The following is a 15,364-nucleotide window of genomic DNA, read 5'->3' on the forward strand; positions in this document are numbered from 1 at the left end:
ACGATCAGCTTTTATCTGTCTATCGACATAGGACTTCGCCAATGCATTCTACAAGTAAGCGATCCTTCGCCTTTCGCACTCAACGACTTCCCGGCATGTGCACTAGGGCATCGGTCTACTTGGACGAAAGATGGCTCACGCTCTCAGTACTCTTCTGTGGCGTCAAATCGACATTTATCTCCTATGACGATTGTTTTTCGTAATGAATGTTATTTACCATCTCCACGGTGCGCGCATCCCTGTTCTCGAGCAGGGTGAGCAGCAGCGCGTGCTTGGCGGCGGGCGGGGCGGCCGCGCCCTCGCACACCTCCAGCAGCGAGCGCGCGCACCAGTCCACCGCCAGGTACGACTCCTCGCTGCAACACGTACATAATATTTACAATTTGAGAATATTAGACAAATGGTTATAACGTGATGCCGGAGTAACCTACCCTTTCTTCTTGGTGACGACGAGAAGGTCGTTAAAGAGGAACAGGTGCAGCGGCACCTTGTGGAACTTCTTGCCGAACGTCAGCTTTAGCTCGTCCGCCTTCCAGATCAGCTGCGTCATCTCGCCGGAGCGCACCAGCCACCGGATCGGTCTAGACGGTAATCATACTAATATTATAAATGCGATAGTTTAGATGGATGGTTGTTTGTTAAGAGTTTGTAGCCTAAACGGCTGAACGGATTTCAACGAAATTTGGTATAGATGTAGAGGACACTGGAAGAACACATAATACACATAATTACTCACTTTTTTTTTGTTAATTCCACGCGAACGGAGTCGCGGACGAAAACTAGTACATTATAAGTAATGGCAGTAGGCAAGGAAACTGTCGCCTTAGCGTGTGTCATACTTGCGGTCCCTGCGCGAGCAGGCGGGGCCGAGCAGCGGCGCGGCGCGCGCGTGCGCGGGGAACTCGATGGCGGCCGCCAGCCGGAACATCTCCTCCACGCGCTCCGTGTTGCGAGCGCCCTCGTTGCACTGCGACACGAACTGCACACCACAAGTTAAATATGCAACATCTTTACAATTAAACATCTCATGTCTTATCATGTAGCAGTGGCCCTAGTGTGAAACATGGAAGTGACAAAAGTTGCAACGCAGCGGGTCCAAATCTTCATCAATCGCTGCCTTCGAAAGATTCTAGGAATCTTCTGACCAGAAACGATACGCAACAAAGAACTTCTGACACGTTGTCGAGAACAGCCGATTTGTCAACAAATAAAACGCCGCAAGTGGTTATGCATTGGCCATGCGCTTCGCCGGGATCCCAGTCACATTCCCAGCGAGGTCCTTGAGTGGATCCTACAAGGAACAAGGAAGCGTGGCCGCCCTAAACAAACTTGGCGGCGTTCTGCGGCGGCCGAGTTGAAGGTAATCGGGCTGTCATGGTCCGAGACAAAACGCAGAGCCCAAGACCGAGCGAGCTAGTGGCGCACTGTGGACTCCCACTGCTCCACTTCGGGGACAAAGGACAAGAACCACCACCACCACCAGAGGCGCTAGTGCGCTGTGAAGTGAACTCACGTCATTGAGCGTGGCGAGCGCGTGCATGCAGCCGTCGTACTCGCGGTCTGCGGGCTGCAGGTTGCGCAGCACCGCGTCCAGCAGCAGCGGCAGCCGCGTCACGCGCTGCATCGGCAGCATCAGGAACGAGTGCAGCGACAAGCTCTGGCACGCAGGGTGGCTCTCCAGTCTGCACATATTGCCTCATTTATTACTTTTATCGCAGAAGACTAAATGTGACTTTTAAGAGATAACGCTTAATCATATACTGACTTTTCAGAGCCAGTTGCATACCTTTTGAGTGCGTTAGCGAAGGCGGGTCGGTCTCGCAGCCGCTGCAGCGCGCGCACCATCAGCACCTGGTTCTCGCAGTACTTGACGTAAGCATGGAAGCGTGCCTCGGCGTGCCGCCGCACGATGTCGCAGATGTCCTGCAGCAGGATGTTCTCCTGCCAGCACTTCTCCAGGTCCATCATCAGCAGCTGCGAGCATTTGCGCACTACAACACGAATAGATATGTTTATTTGACGTAAACTGATGATCGTGGCGCTAGTTAGCCAAGCTGTCATGTAAGTACCTGGTAGTATGGTAGAGAAGAGTGTATCCCAATCGTGTGGCGGCAGCACGTGCGGGTCGCGGAAGGCGGGATGCGAGATGAAGTGTGCCTCTAGCACGTTCAAAGAGTTCAGGTACGAAGCCTCTGACGTCAGGACCTCGAATTTAGCTTCTTGCAAACGCTTCTGCGCTGGCGCTAGTGAGCCTAACACAAAATAAAAAAAATACCATTAAACAGTTAAATATTTGGTTTCGTAGCTATTTCATAGGATGGTTACTCACTGAGCACGGCTGAGTTAAGCACCTCGGGCACCTCGCACCAGAGAGTGCGCGCAGGTCCGCGCGGCGCCACTAGCGCCATGGCGGAGGGCCGCGCCCGCGCCGCGCTCGCCTCGTACCCGTCCGAATCCGAGTCGCCGCTCTCACGACACGCCGACTGTGCAATAATGTTAATATAACTCTAAACGTTATTTGATAAGAGAGCATTTATTTCTTCTTTAATTCATACTTCTACATTTATTCAAGAATACAAAGAAATATTACGTTATCGTGTGCGTGCAAGATTAGGCACACGTAATAACAGCTATGCCGTTTAGCGCGTACATTGCTAATTAGAAAATAAATAACGCATACATGGAGATCAATATCAAGGATACGTTAAGGCCATATCAATTCCAGAGGTTAATAGAAGTGATAAAAATTAACACACACATTTATAAATAACGTGTTTGTGAGCGCCTCAGTGACGTGTTAATTGTTGTTCATTATACGTTACGTTTCGTTTTACGCGCATAGGGTATTAACAGCTTTGCATGTTTTATAGCGTTTTTCCGGTTTTATTACGCCTCAGATCTTGGCGGTTATCAATAGATTAAGCTGCTATAATCACTGTTATCATTTTCTTCATTTATTGTATTAACACTTACATTTCTTTATGTTCTGAGATTAAAAACGAAACTAAACTTCGTAATACCTATAAAAAAAACAAACATCTAAACGTAAAAAGACTGTTTAAACTCTATTATATTATATTAAAGATAATATAAGTTAGTGGAACATTTAATTTAATTTGCTTGTTGCGGTTTCATGAGAACTCCCGCCATTTGTGACGCAGTAAGTAAGCAAAGTTTGTGTCCATTAAATTTAATGCGTATTACGATAACAATTCCTTGAAAGGCGACCGCCGTGATGCAGGTTAAAAACCGTCAAGTATGCGGTTCTCAATGACCGCAATAAAAAAACAACATCGGGCGTATTTTTATTAAACGTTTTTGTTCCTTTCCAGTTCACAGTCAGAAGACGCCTGCACGGGTTCCATGGTTAACATCTACTAGTATATTTTATCTGTGTTTAAAATCAAGACAGGGACGTAAAACAAGTGAAAGCCGTTGCTGGATACAGTACCGTCTGCATTGAATAGAAACTACAAATCAATTGAAGTGTACATCAATATGTAGACTCAATAGACATCAATATTTCGCAGGAATTATATTATATAACTATAGTACAAGGGTACAGGAAATTAAAAAATAAGTCACAATGACGTACAGACGCTCTATTTTGATAGAGTTGTGTGATTAGGTAATCTTGGTAGATATTTAACATTGTAAAAACGTAAAATGCATCAAAACGTTTAATTTATTTTTGGTAAAATACCAAGAAAATAATGTAAACACATTGTATAAGTGGAAATATCCAGTAGAACGAGATAAAAAAAATATGGCTCATACGATTATTAGCATCCTGTGTATTTATCTCTATGTGTCCATGGTTCTAATTTTTTTTTATAAATTCGGAGTCAAAGATACCAAAGAATCGATGCCAAATTATTAAATGAAAGTATTGAAGCTACAATAAAAACTCAAATGTTTACCTCAACTTTGGCCGCGTTGTAGAACTGGTAGAGGGGCTCGTGAGTGAAGAGCGAGTGCGGCTGCGGGAGAGGGGAGGCGGGGTGGGAGCCTGACGACGCGCCCGACGACGACGACGCGTTGCCCTGGTACAGGCCCGCCTCTGAGTACCTGTGGACAAGTTAACACCGATTTAAACATGGATATCGCCAGTTCTCACTGTCGAAATACACAGTTCAAAGAAAATAACATAAATTTGTATATTGCCATACAAATTTTGTGATTTTCGTATGAGATGTTGTGCTTAGCACAATTTTACACAACACAACTAAAAGGGTTCCGGAAGCATAGGCACAAATGACGCCCACTTGCAGACACGAGCTCGCAGCTAAATACGACCCGCCATACATTTTGAATCTTATATTTTGCATGTGTAGGTTGTTCCATCGTCATCTAAACATAGGAACAGGAGGACGTAGGTCCAAGGTCGAAGTACGATTATCGGTCCCTTTTTATTCTGAATGAATACCACAAAATACTCAGAAGTCTTTGGTTTATCTTGTGCGAAGTGTTACTAGCGTTCTTTTGTTTGTTATTTAGGGATCAATTCCACTAGCAATTATTTCTGCAAATTCATTGCTTTTATACATGTTAACTTATACGAAACTGCATTAGGTATGCCGGCAAGTTATAAATAAAGGAAACGCATAACAAAGTCTTGCTTCTGACAGTTTTTGTTACATAAGGAACGCATTGACAAACTCACGGACACGAGAAAAAAAATGTATACGAATTTAAGATCGTGCGTAGCTAGACACGGTGTTCATTTTAGTTTACACCAATTTCACACGGTCGAATTATAAACACCGTCACAGCTCACGTGACGTGCCTAACCGTGGAAACATTAAATATGACAAATTTAGTGTTTGTTGCGACGTTTAAAAGGTTAAACGATATACACGGAAGTCATTTTATTAATTTGGTTAACCGTTTAGTAAATAGCCTCGGTTAGTGAATTATGACAAGGTTTTTTCTTAAAGTAATTAAACTTAATGCGATAGTGATTAGATTACGGAACCTTAGTAATTTTACTTCTTACTAATCTTACTAATATTATAAATGCGAAAGTTTAGATGGATGGATGGATATTTGTTAGCGTTTGTAACCTAAACGGCTGAACGAATCTCCATGAAATTTGGCACAGGTTTAGAGCATAGTCTGAAAGAACACATAGGCTACTTTTTATCCCTGGAATAGTTACGGTTCCCGTGGGATTCATTAATTTAGTTTTTTAAAGTTCACTCGATCATTCTGCAATGGTACAACATATCTTATTGTAATTTGGCACAGATATAAAACAAAGTCTGGAGTACACATGAAATAAGCTTTATCCCAGAGAAATGTCCGGTTCCCGAGGGATACGTAGCTTTTTGTAATTTATATAGTTAGTATGTTTTCTAATACCGCGCGAAGTTGCGGGCAACAGCTCGATTAGGATAAATTAATACAACACTTAGGGCCTGTCATAATTCTTGTAAATCGTCAAATAAATATGTGTTCGAAATATCAGATTTTAAGCAATCTGAGCCTCTATCAGCCAGTAGTGGCAAAGGCCTTTGGCGTTAAGTTTTCTTTTTAACATGCGTGAATTCTCGAAACACTAGTATTCTGCAATGTTATGAACTGATAACAGCTGTGTTAAAATTTTTTAAGGTTTTAATTGCGATTATCTATAACTTACAACAGCACAGTTTATCGGTCGTTCGTTTTATTTGTGTTTGGATACCGTGATATCATTTTGCTTAGATGAATCCACGGTGGTTGTTCCAGTGGGGTTTTTCTGACAACATTATATTGTCGCCTCGGTTATTGTCTCAGATAATAATGAGATAACAATATTTTTTTACGAATAAAACAGTGAAAACTCACGGTTACGATAGTACTATGAAACAAATGTAAAAATTGTAAATAATAATTAACATATCCCCACAATATTTTTATAAGTTTTGAGTAATATCCTAATGAATCATTGTGTTGATTAAAATGTACATTTTACTATGACATTGAATCATCGTATAGAAAAATAAACTTGCATTACTCATTATACCGTCGAAGGACAACAAGACATAAAACTAATGTCTAATATAAACAATAATTATTTATTCTTTGCCAGTAATATCTACAATAATAAATAAGATTTATGAAGCTGTAATTCCAAGATTCAACATAACGATTAAAAAGTACAGAAAGATTTAAAAGTAGCAGAATTTTAATAATATAAAATTATCCCACCTTTTAATAATGCATCCAATAAAACAAATCACTTTTTATCGTATTAAATACACGTTATAAATTGAAACTTTAAAAGCAAGGCCTGTGTGCATGCGTTCGTAGTACAAAAACCTTCTCGCTCGAATGCGAAACGAAACGAACAGACGTTCGAACACACAATGCACGTCGTCGCGCTGCTGCGGCATCAAATAAGGGTCAGGTCATAAGCGTAAGCGATTTAATTTTTTTATAACTACAATTGAATTTTCTAATATTAAGGTATTAAGATCACATGAAACCGTTGTTAATGTAGAAGATGTAGGAATATAGAAGCGAGATAGAAGTGTTTGAATTAACCCATGGAGGTACACGGTATCTGCCTACCCCTAAGTTAGAGTGAGTTATTTTGTTGTTGTGAAAGAAATTTCCTTATATCCTATTTCCTAGCGGATTTTTATACATAACTATATTTTTATACAGCTTTTGATGCAATTCTATTCAATCATAAATTTGTATTTACTTGTGATTGTTTACGACTATCGCAGTTTCATAAATTGGACCAAAGTTAACGGTGGTACGGAAAACTGGGTAGTGAGTCAGCCTCATGGCTGGATGACGACGTCACACGATCGCTCCTGAGTAACGCGGGATGGTACATTAGTGCCGAGATTCCTTTCAGCGTTTATTCGTACAGCGAACAGTAGCCTGGGCTGCGGTTCGATTCGCGTATCGAAAAGGACCGGTTCAACAGGCGGCATATTTACTGGTTATGCTCGAACCGGCCGCGAAGTTACGAGCCCCGCGACCACTTTTAAGCGAGATGTTTTTTGTGAGCCGGGAAAGAGGTCATTGTGATACGATCTCGTGCTCGATTCAATGCCAATCGTTGCGATAGCCATTGTGGATAGAAGTTGCAAGAACTAGTTCGTATTATAATATTTACCTTGTAGTTTTTAAGCTAACATCATAATTTCAAATGTTAAATTTAGATGGATGTTTATAGCCTAAACAACTAAATAGTTCTCAATTAAATTAGGCATAGATGTAGAGGACACTCAGGAAGAACACATAGGCAATCTACTTTTGATTTTTTTTAATTCCACGCAAAGGGAGTCAGAGATAGAGGAGATAGAGATTTCTACATGTATTTCTCTCTACCGAAGCATGCTGCGATGGTGAGCTCTGCTTTAAGTAGTCGATACCTTCAGTTGAACGTGTTAATAATGATTACTTGAAACAGTCCGTGTATATCGGCCCTTAGTCGTGAAAGTCGGCGCGCTGACGGCCTCGGCGCCTGCGCTTCGATTGCACCACACTTTGTTACTTTGATCAAAGTCAATTCGGACACGTGTTTGAGGCAATTTTGATGTATATATACGAGACAGATGGTTTTATAGACATTATTTGCAATTAAACAATGTATTAATTTTGATTTCATTTGAATTACTATCAAAAATATGTAAAACATTTTCATATCTTAAGACCGTATCACTCATTCTCTCTTGTTACCATCGTTGCAAATATGCGCTGAATTTCAACAAATGTTCAGTCAAGTAAAACAGTTGTTGAGTACTCACCAGGAGGGCGTAGTGGAGAGATGTGCAGGCTCGCACTCCGCGTACCACGAGGTGCGCGTGCGCGGCCCTTTGTCCTTCCGAGATAGGGTGGGCAGCAGCCGCTTTAGTTCTGTACATCATAAAGTTTTATTCAGTTTATTAATGGAATTGACACCCCTAAGGTCTGCTTTAACGATATTGAATTATTTATGACAGAAAATTGACTTTATATTTACTTGCAAACTTTATGTAATTAGTGCTTTCAAATATAATAAAAGCTTTCAACGGGAACAATATTATATTATTACATTAAAATAAACAAAAAAAATTATGATTTGGCGATATACATCTTAAAAATAAACTTGCACAATGAATGGTTTGAAGACGTGGAGTACAATCTCAAAAGTAGGTGTATAAAATTGTGTTCAGTGTAAAACTCAAAACCATATCATTTGTTTTGACACAAAATTGTCCTAGTTTTCGTGTCCTTCAGTGTACAAGGTGTTGCGGGTACAGTAAGTGCATAGTTTATATATTTGTATTAACTACAGCGCATTGGCGCTAACATCAAATGCATGCAAATACTCTATGGCCGGTTGGATGCTTTGCAAACACGTCATGCGACAGTCATGCGAGACAGGCATATTTGTTCTGATAAGAAGAAAGACTGAAGATATAAGGAAAGCTAAGACATAAATTTTGTAACTCATCGCTTACTTTAATTTACTTATGTATTCGTGTAAACATGTGTGAAAAGTTAACCTAACCTACACTAGTATTATAAAGAAAAAATGTTTGAATTTATGTACGTAACAAAATAAAACTATTGGAAAAAACTATTAGACTCATTTTAAACTTTCATTATTAAAAAGCTACTTTATCACATGGGCTAGATATATTTATTAGTACTATAGATATAAATTTTAAGTTATCGCATACGAAGCAACGGTTCAAAGCTAGTGTTTAATAAGACGCTTACTGATAGATTTTATTTATCTTGTTATTGATTTAAATCTTAATATGCTGTTGATTTATTTTTAATAATTAAAAATTGAATAAACGTTTGTTTTTTTATGTGTGAATAGAAAACAAAAAACTCACGTCCCATGTTAAACATTCAGCGATATCGCGACAGGGCACAGATAATATAAATGCAATTATTTCACATTGATGACGTCAGACGGCGCTGACATCGCGTGGCACAGCGCGTGCGCAAGAATAGACTGACAAATGACAATGGCTTCGTTGAGTTTGCGACCCACGGAGTAATTGCTTTAAATTGTTTTTATAATGCCTCTATAATTGTAGCTCTTATAAAGTGAGACTGTTAGAAGATTTTTCCAGTTGCATTGTATTAGTAATTTTGCTTTGTGATTATAAAGTGTAATTTTGAATCTGTATAAGTTAATACCAACCTCGAGTCAATCCCATTTTAATTTTTAATATCACCTAATACCGTCCACTATTAAGTAGGTTTGAGTGCGGTAATAAATCTTAAATAAGTCATGATAGCTAATAGAAAAGACGGAACCTTAAATGTCATAGATTAAGGTCAAAGAAAAGTTAACCTCGCCAACATAGATAAGAAAAGATCACTAAAACTAGTGGAAAAAGTAAAGAAGAATAAAGATACAAAGGACAGTGCAAACACTAAGACATTCACGAAGCATGACCGCTGCAACCAGACGTCTCCTGCGACTGGAAATAACTAATATACGAAATTACAATATTTCTTGGTTTTCAAAAGACCAGATATAATATGTAAAAACTCTCAGAAAAAAAGATAAATCGAGAAAAAAGTAAAAGTAAGGTTACGAAAGAGTTTTTAAGTGACCAAAAATGCATTAGTCTTATCGGTTAAATTCTTTGTTTTTTGAATTCGAACAAAATTCCAGCCAGTTTCATAGCTATTGAGTGATTAAAAAAAATATTCGTGTTTTTGGTTCTCGATGAAATTTAATTAATTAAAGAAATGACCAAAGTAATTTATATTAGTTATTATCAGCATTCGGAGCTCTGACCTTCATTTAGCGCTGTCTCCGTTTACTTTGCTGTCTGTTGATTTAATTTATAAATACTTCGATGAATTTTCTTGAGAAGACATGGACGATACGGACAGACGTCAACTGAAATCTTAAATCTTCTTTATAACTCACTGCCCTTTGATTTCAGAACAGAAATGACTCGTTTTCGCGCACACTATCTTTCAAACCTTAATAGTGGTGTACATCTTAAGTTCCTGAGATTTAATTTATATGAAAGAAGAATTTACCATGGAAATAAGTATTGTTAAATGCTAATGTAACAGCATTTTCATTTTTGTGACATTTCACGTAAAATAACGTAAGTATTTGCGAGTACAAGTGTGTAAGTTTTCTAGTGTAAAATGAAATTTAGTATTAAAAATCCGGATATAAGCCAATATTAGGTATTAAATTTTGTCATTTGAATTTGCCGTTTCTATGTTTCTTCCATATTAATTTGTGTTTACTTTGTAGTTTTGGTCAGTAATGCTGCGAGTCCAGTTGACGCCTGCACGTTACCTTCATTGACAGCGCTAAGGTCAGTGTGTGGCACGTGCTGCGCGTGGGGCGCGTGCTGCGCGTGCGACACGTGTGGCGCGGGCGGCACGTGGGGCGGGAATGGCGCGTGCGGGGTGCGTGGCGCGGGAGGCGCGGGGGGCGCGGGCGGCAGGTGCGGGGCGGGCGGGACGGCGGGAGGCGGCGGGGGCGGCTGCGCGGGCCGCTCCAGCGGGGGCGCCAGGCACGGGGAGGACTCCGCCCACGCGCGCGTACCGTCACGCCGTCGGGATGACGCGGAGAGAGTGTCAGTGTTGGTGGCGCCACTGTCGCTGCTGTAAGAATAGAGAAGTATTAACGACAAGTTCAAATGTCAAATAGTTTCATAGTTTAGGGAATTATATAAAACTAGCAACAGCTAGATCGCATGACATTATACAAACGTTATTTCATTTTTTACATTTGTCAAATTCTCAATTGTAAATGTCATAATTACCGTTACCATAATAACCTTGCTTTCTTAATGTTGGCAGATTTGTAAATTATAGTATCGTTCCCATATGACGGTTTTTTTCTAATTTACTTACCTTTAAGTTTAATAGCGTGAAAATATATAGCCCAAAGCGTGTCGTAAGTGTAGGGCTTTTTGTTATAGAAAGAGTTATTCAAAAATAAACTGGGGTTGCTGACATCATGCGCCACGAAGTAGTATGTGTTTACGCTTTAATATAGAAAAGATATATAGAAGTATAGATTATAATTAAATACAGACCAGTTGCTGAATCCGGAGTCACCGTCCATAGAGTCTGTTAAGTAAAACGTGGAGTTGGTGATCTTGAGCGCGCTCGGAACTTCCGAATTGAGGTCCACCGCCATCGAGGATGCTCTCCTGAACCGTGACTTGAATGAGAAGTACGTCTTCCGCGAAAGAGTTCCAGTGTCCTTTTTGGTTTCATTCGTGGGCGTAGTGGGCTTCTCTTGTGGTGATCCTTGCTCGCAATTACTGTGTCTTTTATCCCCACTTGTAGATTTACCCTCCTCTTTGATGCCGACCTTGGTTATGGTGGTATCGCTTTTAGTGCTTAAGTTTCTAGTTTCGTTGAAGGCGATATTTGTGTAATTAGTCTGTAGATCGGGTCTCTCGTAATTGGCGTAGATAGGTGATCTCATTTTGGCTTTAGGTATGTCGTAGGTTCCGTTCTGTTGTGTGGGTTTCGCGAATGGCTTGCCGTCCATTGCCACTGAAACAAATGATAATTTATTTAAAAATAAATTGTATTTTGGTTATTATGTGAAATAATATGGAACAGGTTCAATAATTGTGACTTGTTTTGTTTTTTATTGACCCTGATTTAGTCTATTTTCCAAAAAATGACACTGGCACCTGTTTCGGTTTGACAACTTCGTATTTGGTGGTCGCGCCCACATACAATATGACTAATCTGGTTTTGAAGATGATTGTTAAACTTTACAAAGCAAAATATTACTTATGTAATAAATTTATGATGGTTTAATTATTTTTGTTACGTCATTCATCATCCGATATGGTCTAGTGGCTAGGATACCTGGCTCTCACCCAGGAGGCTCGGGTTCGATTCCCGGTATCGGAAATCTCTTTTTGTTCATTTTGTGAAAAATATATTTTGTTTTAAAGAAATTTAATTTTATTTGAAATATCCGAATTATTTTTAACCAATCCGAAAAATTTATGCAAACAAAAAAATCAACGAATTTTCCAGGAAAGAATACACTTCATTCTAATACGTTATACCCACAATTATGAATCACGAGTGTGATTGACTCTGTATATAACAACAATAAACACGATAAACTATAGAAATCTGTGTTGAAAATCATCTCACCTGTATATCTTTTAGTGAGATTGCGTTTGATTTGTCTCATCTTCTTCTGTGCGGCGTTGGCGATCTTAGTGAGGGTGTAGGGCCCGCCGCCGTTGGGCGGAGTGGGCAGTCTCGTGGACGGCACTTCCGGAGCGGTGCGTGTGGGTCCCGACTGAAATGAAATACGATCCATTTATATTTTTACATCTTAATTCAATTTATTTAATAATATTTGAAATCGTCCAGTAGTTAAACAAACACGGTTATACGCATTTTGTACACAAATTGATAATGTTGGTCGTCAGGTAATGCGCCCCTTACTACCATCCCTTCCCCCTTAATCATCAGCGAACTACCTTAGATCAATGGCTAGCAAACCTTATGTCTATTTTATTTATTTACTAGCTTTCGCCCGTGACCCCATCTCCGTGGAATTAAAAAAAAGGAAGTAGTCTATGTGTTGTTCCAGACTTTCCTCTACATCTATGACAAATTTCATCGTTCAGCTGTTTAGGCTACAAACATCCATCCATCTAAACTTTCGCATTTATAATGTAAGATTTATCTCACCTGCTCATGGTCTTCTGAGTCGGTGTCACTATCGAATGAATCGAAGTCATCTTCGAGGGGCAGCATGTGTGATGCTGAGCTTGCTTGGGGACCGTGGGCGGAGTGGGCAACGTGCGTGTCGTGTGTGTGTGCCATGTGGGCCACGTGGTTCGGGTGTGCAGGTACAGGCGGCGCAGGTTCCAGCGACTCGTAGAAATGTCCCGAATCACTGCTGTCTCCATCTGGAATTAAAAATAATAAGATTGCTGAATTAATTTTTTAGGATGTTATTGTATAAATTAACTCATAGTTTTGAAAACCTCTTTCTCGAGATTAAACTAAATACATATTTTTTTACCATAAGTGTGATATTACAGATAGCCAATATCTTCATAGCGTTGTGTACATAATACGTACAGAAACAAATCCTATTGTGCTCAAAGATCCATGATAAAATAAGTGGGTCAAAACGTTACGTCAAGTGACGTCACCCGGTGTGGTAACCGTGGACATGTTTCATGTCTGCAACGTGCTTCACCTGCAGTTTAGTTACTGGATTTTTTTTAATACAAAATTTGATGTCAGGGTTTACCTGTTGTGTCGGAGAATTAAATTCATTTACCACATTTGAAACTAAACTATCGCACAACTGTTGACTTGCTTTGATTAATTTGAGCTTATATCGAGGTGTGCTCACTACTTGACTTTTAGTTGTGCAACTAAACAGTTGAATCGACTGCAAAACAATCGACAATCACATAACAGTTGTGCTCTTAAGATCAAAAAATTATAGATAGGTTGGAAATATATTTCCTCAACTATACTTCTTTAAATTTTTCCTTGCACGAGTACATTTTGACAAAAACCGAAAACTACGTATCGGAAAGTGAGAATGCGCCGGATAAAATGTCAAGGGTGCGGTACTGGGCGGTTACATAAACGCAAATTGCCGGTACCAAGTGGCGACATGCTTCGGCTGACGCAAGTGCGCGAGCGTTTAGTGAATCTGTTGAATGTACACTAACATAACCTATAAATTCTAATAACATTTCCTACAATACTTTATGTAGATAATAAATGTCGTGGCTAAATCGTAGAGTTGGTCACTCTTAGAATTGGTTGTATTTACAAAAAGCCAGCTAGATTGATCAGTTTATTGATAATAGATTGATAAATAATCAAAAAAGTTTTATTCAACGTGAACTATGCGAAAATTCTTTGTAATAATGTCGTAATCTTTTACTTTTTTGCTTCAATTGGCACATAAAACTTTAATAAAACCACAGTCCGCCATGTTGTAACACAAAACAAAACACTAACAGCATCTAAACGCACACACAAACAGTAATAACATCAATGAAGAATTTTCACTATTTCTAATTATTGCGATTCTAAATATTTATAAAAGTAACCTGCTTTTGTCCCTTTGTTATACCGTGGCACAATGGCAAGAATTCCAATGACTACTCGCGTTCAAGAATGCAAGGCTCTCAACATCAATACATTATTATTATATTTTTTAATAAATATGTTGATCTAAATGAGATACTTTCATTCACCGCGGTCATTCATATGATTATTGAATATAAATATTTGTTATTATAAATATCCAATAGTAATGTGAACATAACGTAAGGATACCTAAAGACACGTAATTAATTCCAAACTTTGTAATCAAAATGAATTTATTTATTGTTCTTTAAAAAGCACATATAAAAAAAAAAACTGAATTATTTCACTATTACTATGGATGATGTTATAGTATATGAATTTCTTTAACATACTAGAGGAGCATTCTATATTATAATAAATTTGTCTGTCTGTACAAAAATCTATTTGACAAATAGTTAAAAAATTGGAAAAGTAGAAGAGTAAGTAAATAATACTTTGGGATGTTTTTAAAACAAAATTTTTTGATAAAAAAAACTAAGAATAATATGGAATTACAAAAGCAGAACATAAACAAGGAATTTTGAAAAATAAGAAATTAAAAAAAAAGTATTTAAAAGTAATCGAATCTTAAAGTCCTTTCCAAATCTACTATAAGACCAAGCAATTGATAACAATTGATAGGTTCCTTACTGCTAAATATGTTCCGAAATGGCAAACTGGAGTATGACACGGTAGCGTAAACCCTCGCTTCACTGTTGAAACTATTCAGCAAACACCATTCCGTTATCGAATCCTGTCCCTGCGCTGTGTATATTATCTTCATATTGGTTTCCTAACTTCACTTCCATACAATATGCCACTAGGCTTCAACACTATCAGCTCCACATGACACGGCGTGTTCACTTGACACCTACACGAGAACTGGCAATGTAACAATAGAAAATAATCCAGCATAGAGAATTATTGACAAACATCAGGTCGCTCGCGTCGAATACAAAGGCGTTCAATCAAAACAGCCACATTCATTCACAATCAATGCTATATGAATTTTAAAAACAACGGAAAAAAATTATATAAACAGACATAAGTCGTAGTCTTTTGTCTCTGTGACATAAGGTTATGTGATTAATGATAGCAATGTATGCGGTTTACGAAGGACGATGCGGTGTCATTTTATTATCGTGTTGACGAATGGTTAGTAACAACTGAAGGCGTTGCTGAGACTTTGGTACTTGTCATAACACAAAATATACTAACAATAAATAACACCAAATAAAAACACTGCAGTGACTAACAATAATAATGTTTAAATTCAGTAAGCATTTCTTTCCCTTCCTAC

At 38.8% G+C, this 15,364-nt stretch overlaps 1 protein-coding gene and 1 non-coding gene across 9 annotated transcripts in view; one reads left to right on the top strand and one right to left on the bottom strand.

The window, feature by feature from the left end:
• The window catches only part of LOC106104284 (rho guanine nucleotide exchange factor 16), a 59,598-nt gene that overhangs the window by 1,383 nt on the left and 42,851 nt on the right, over positions 1-15,364 (bottom strand). For all 8 annotated transcript variants that reach the window (XM_013284289.1, XM_013284298.1, XM_013284339.1 and 5 more), the window contains 13 exons: positions 12,655-12,875; positions 12,106-12,256; positions 11,016-11,484; positions 10,520-10,578; positions 7,746-7,854; positions 3,921-4,068; positions 2,330-2,483; positions 2,070-2,252; positions 1,787-1,991; positions 1,514-1,682; positions 840-979; positions 432-581; positions 218-356 (listed from right to left, as the gene is read on the bottom strand). In XM_013284289.1, the coding sequence (XP_013139743.1) occupies positions 218-356; positions 432-581; positions 840-979; positions 1,514-1,682; positions 1,787-1,991; positions 2,070-2,252; positions 2,330-2,483; positions 3,921-4,068; positions 7,746-7,854; positions 10,520-10,578; positions 11,016-11,484; positions 12,106-12,256; positions 12,655-12,875 (2,297 nt within the window). The remainder of the gene's footprint in view (positions 1-217; positions 357-431; positions 582-839; positions 980-1,513; positions 1,683-1,786; positions 1,992-2,069; positions 2,253-2,329; positions 2,484-3,920; positions 4,069-7,745; positions 7,855-10,519; positions 10,579-11,015; positions 11,485-12,105; positions 12,257-12,654; positions 12,876-15,364) is intronic.
• Positions 11,782-11,853, top strand: Trnae-cuc. Its single transcript has one exon. It is a non-coding gene; the product is annotated as a tRNA-Glu (tRNA).

The sequence above is a fragment of the Papilio polytes genome, unplaced genomic scaffold (genome assembly GCF_000836215.1).
Source record: "Papilio polytes unplaced genomic scaffold, Ppol_1.0 DF824270.1, whole genome shotgun sequence".
Lineage (NCBI taxonomy): Eukaryota > Metazoa > Arthropoda > Insecta > Lepidoptera > Papilionidae > Papilio > Papilio polytes.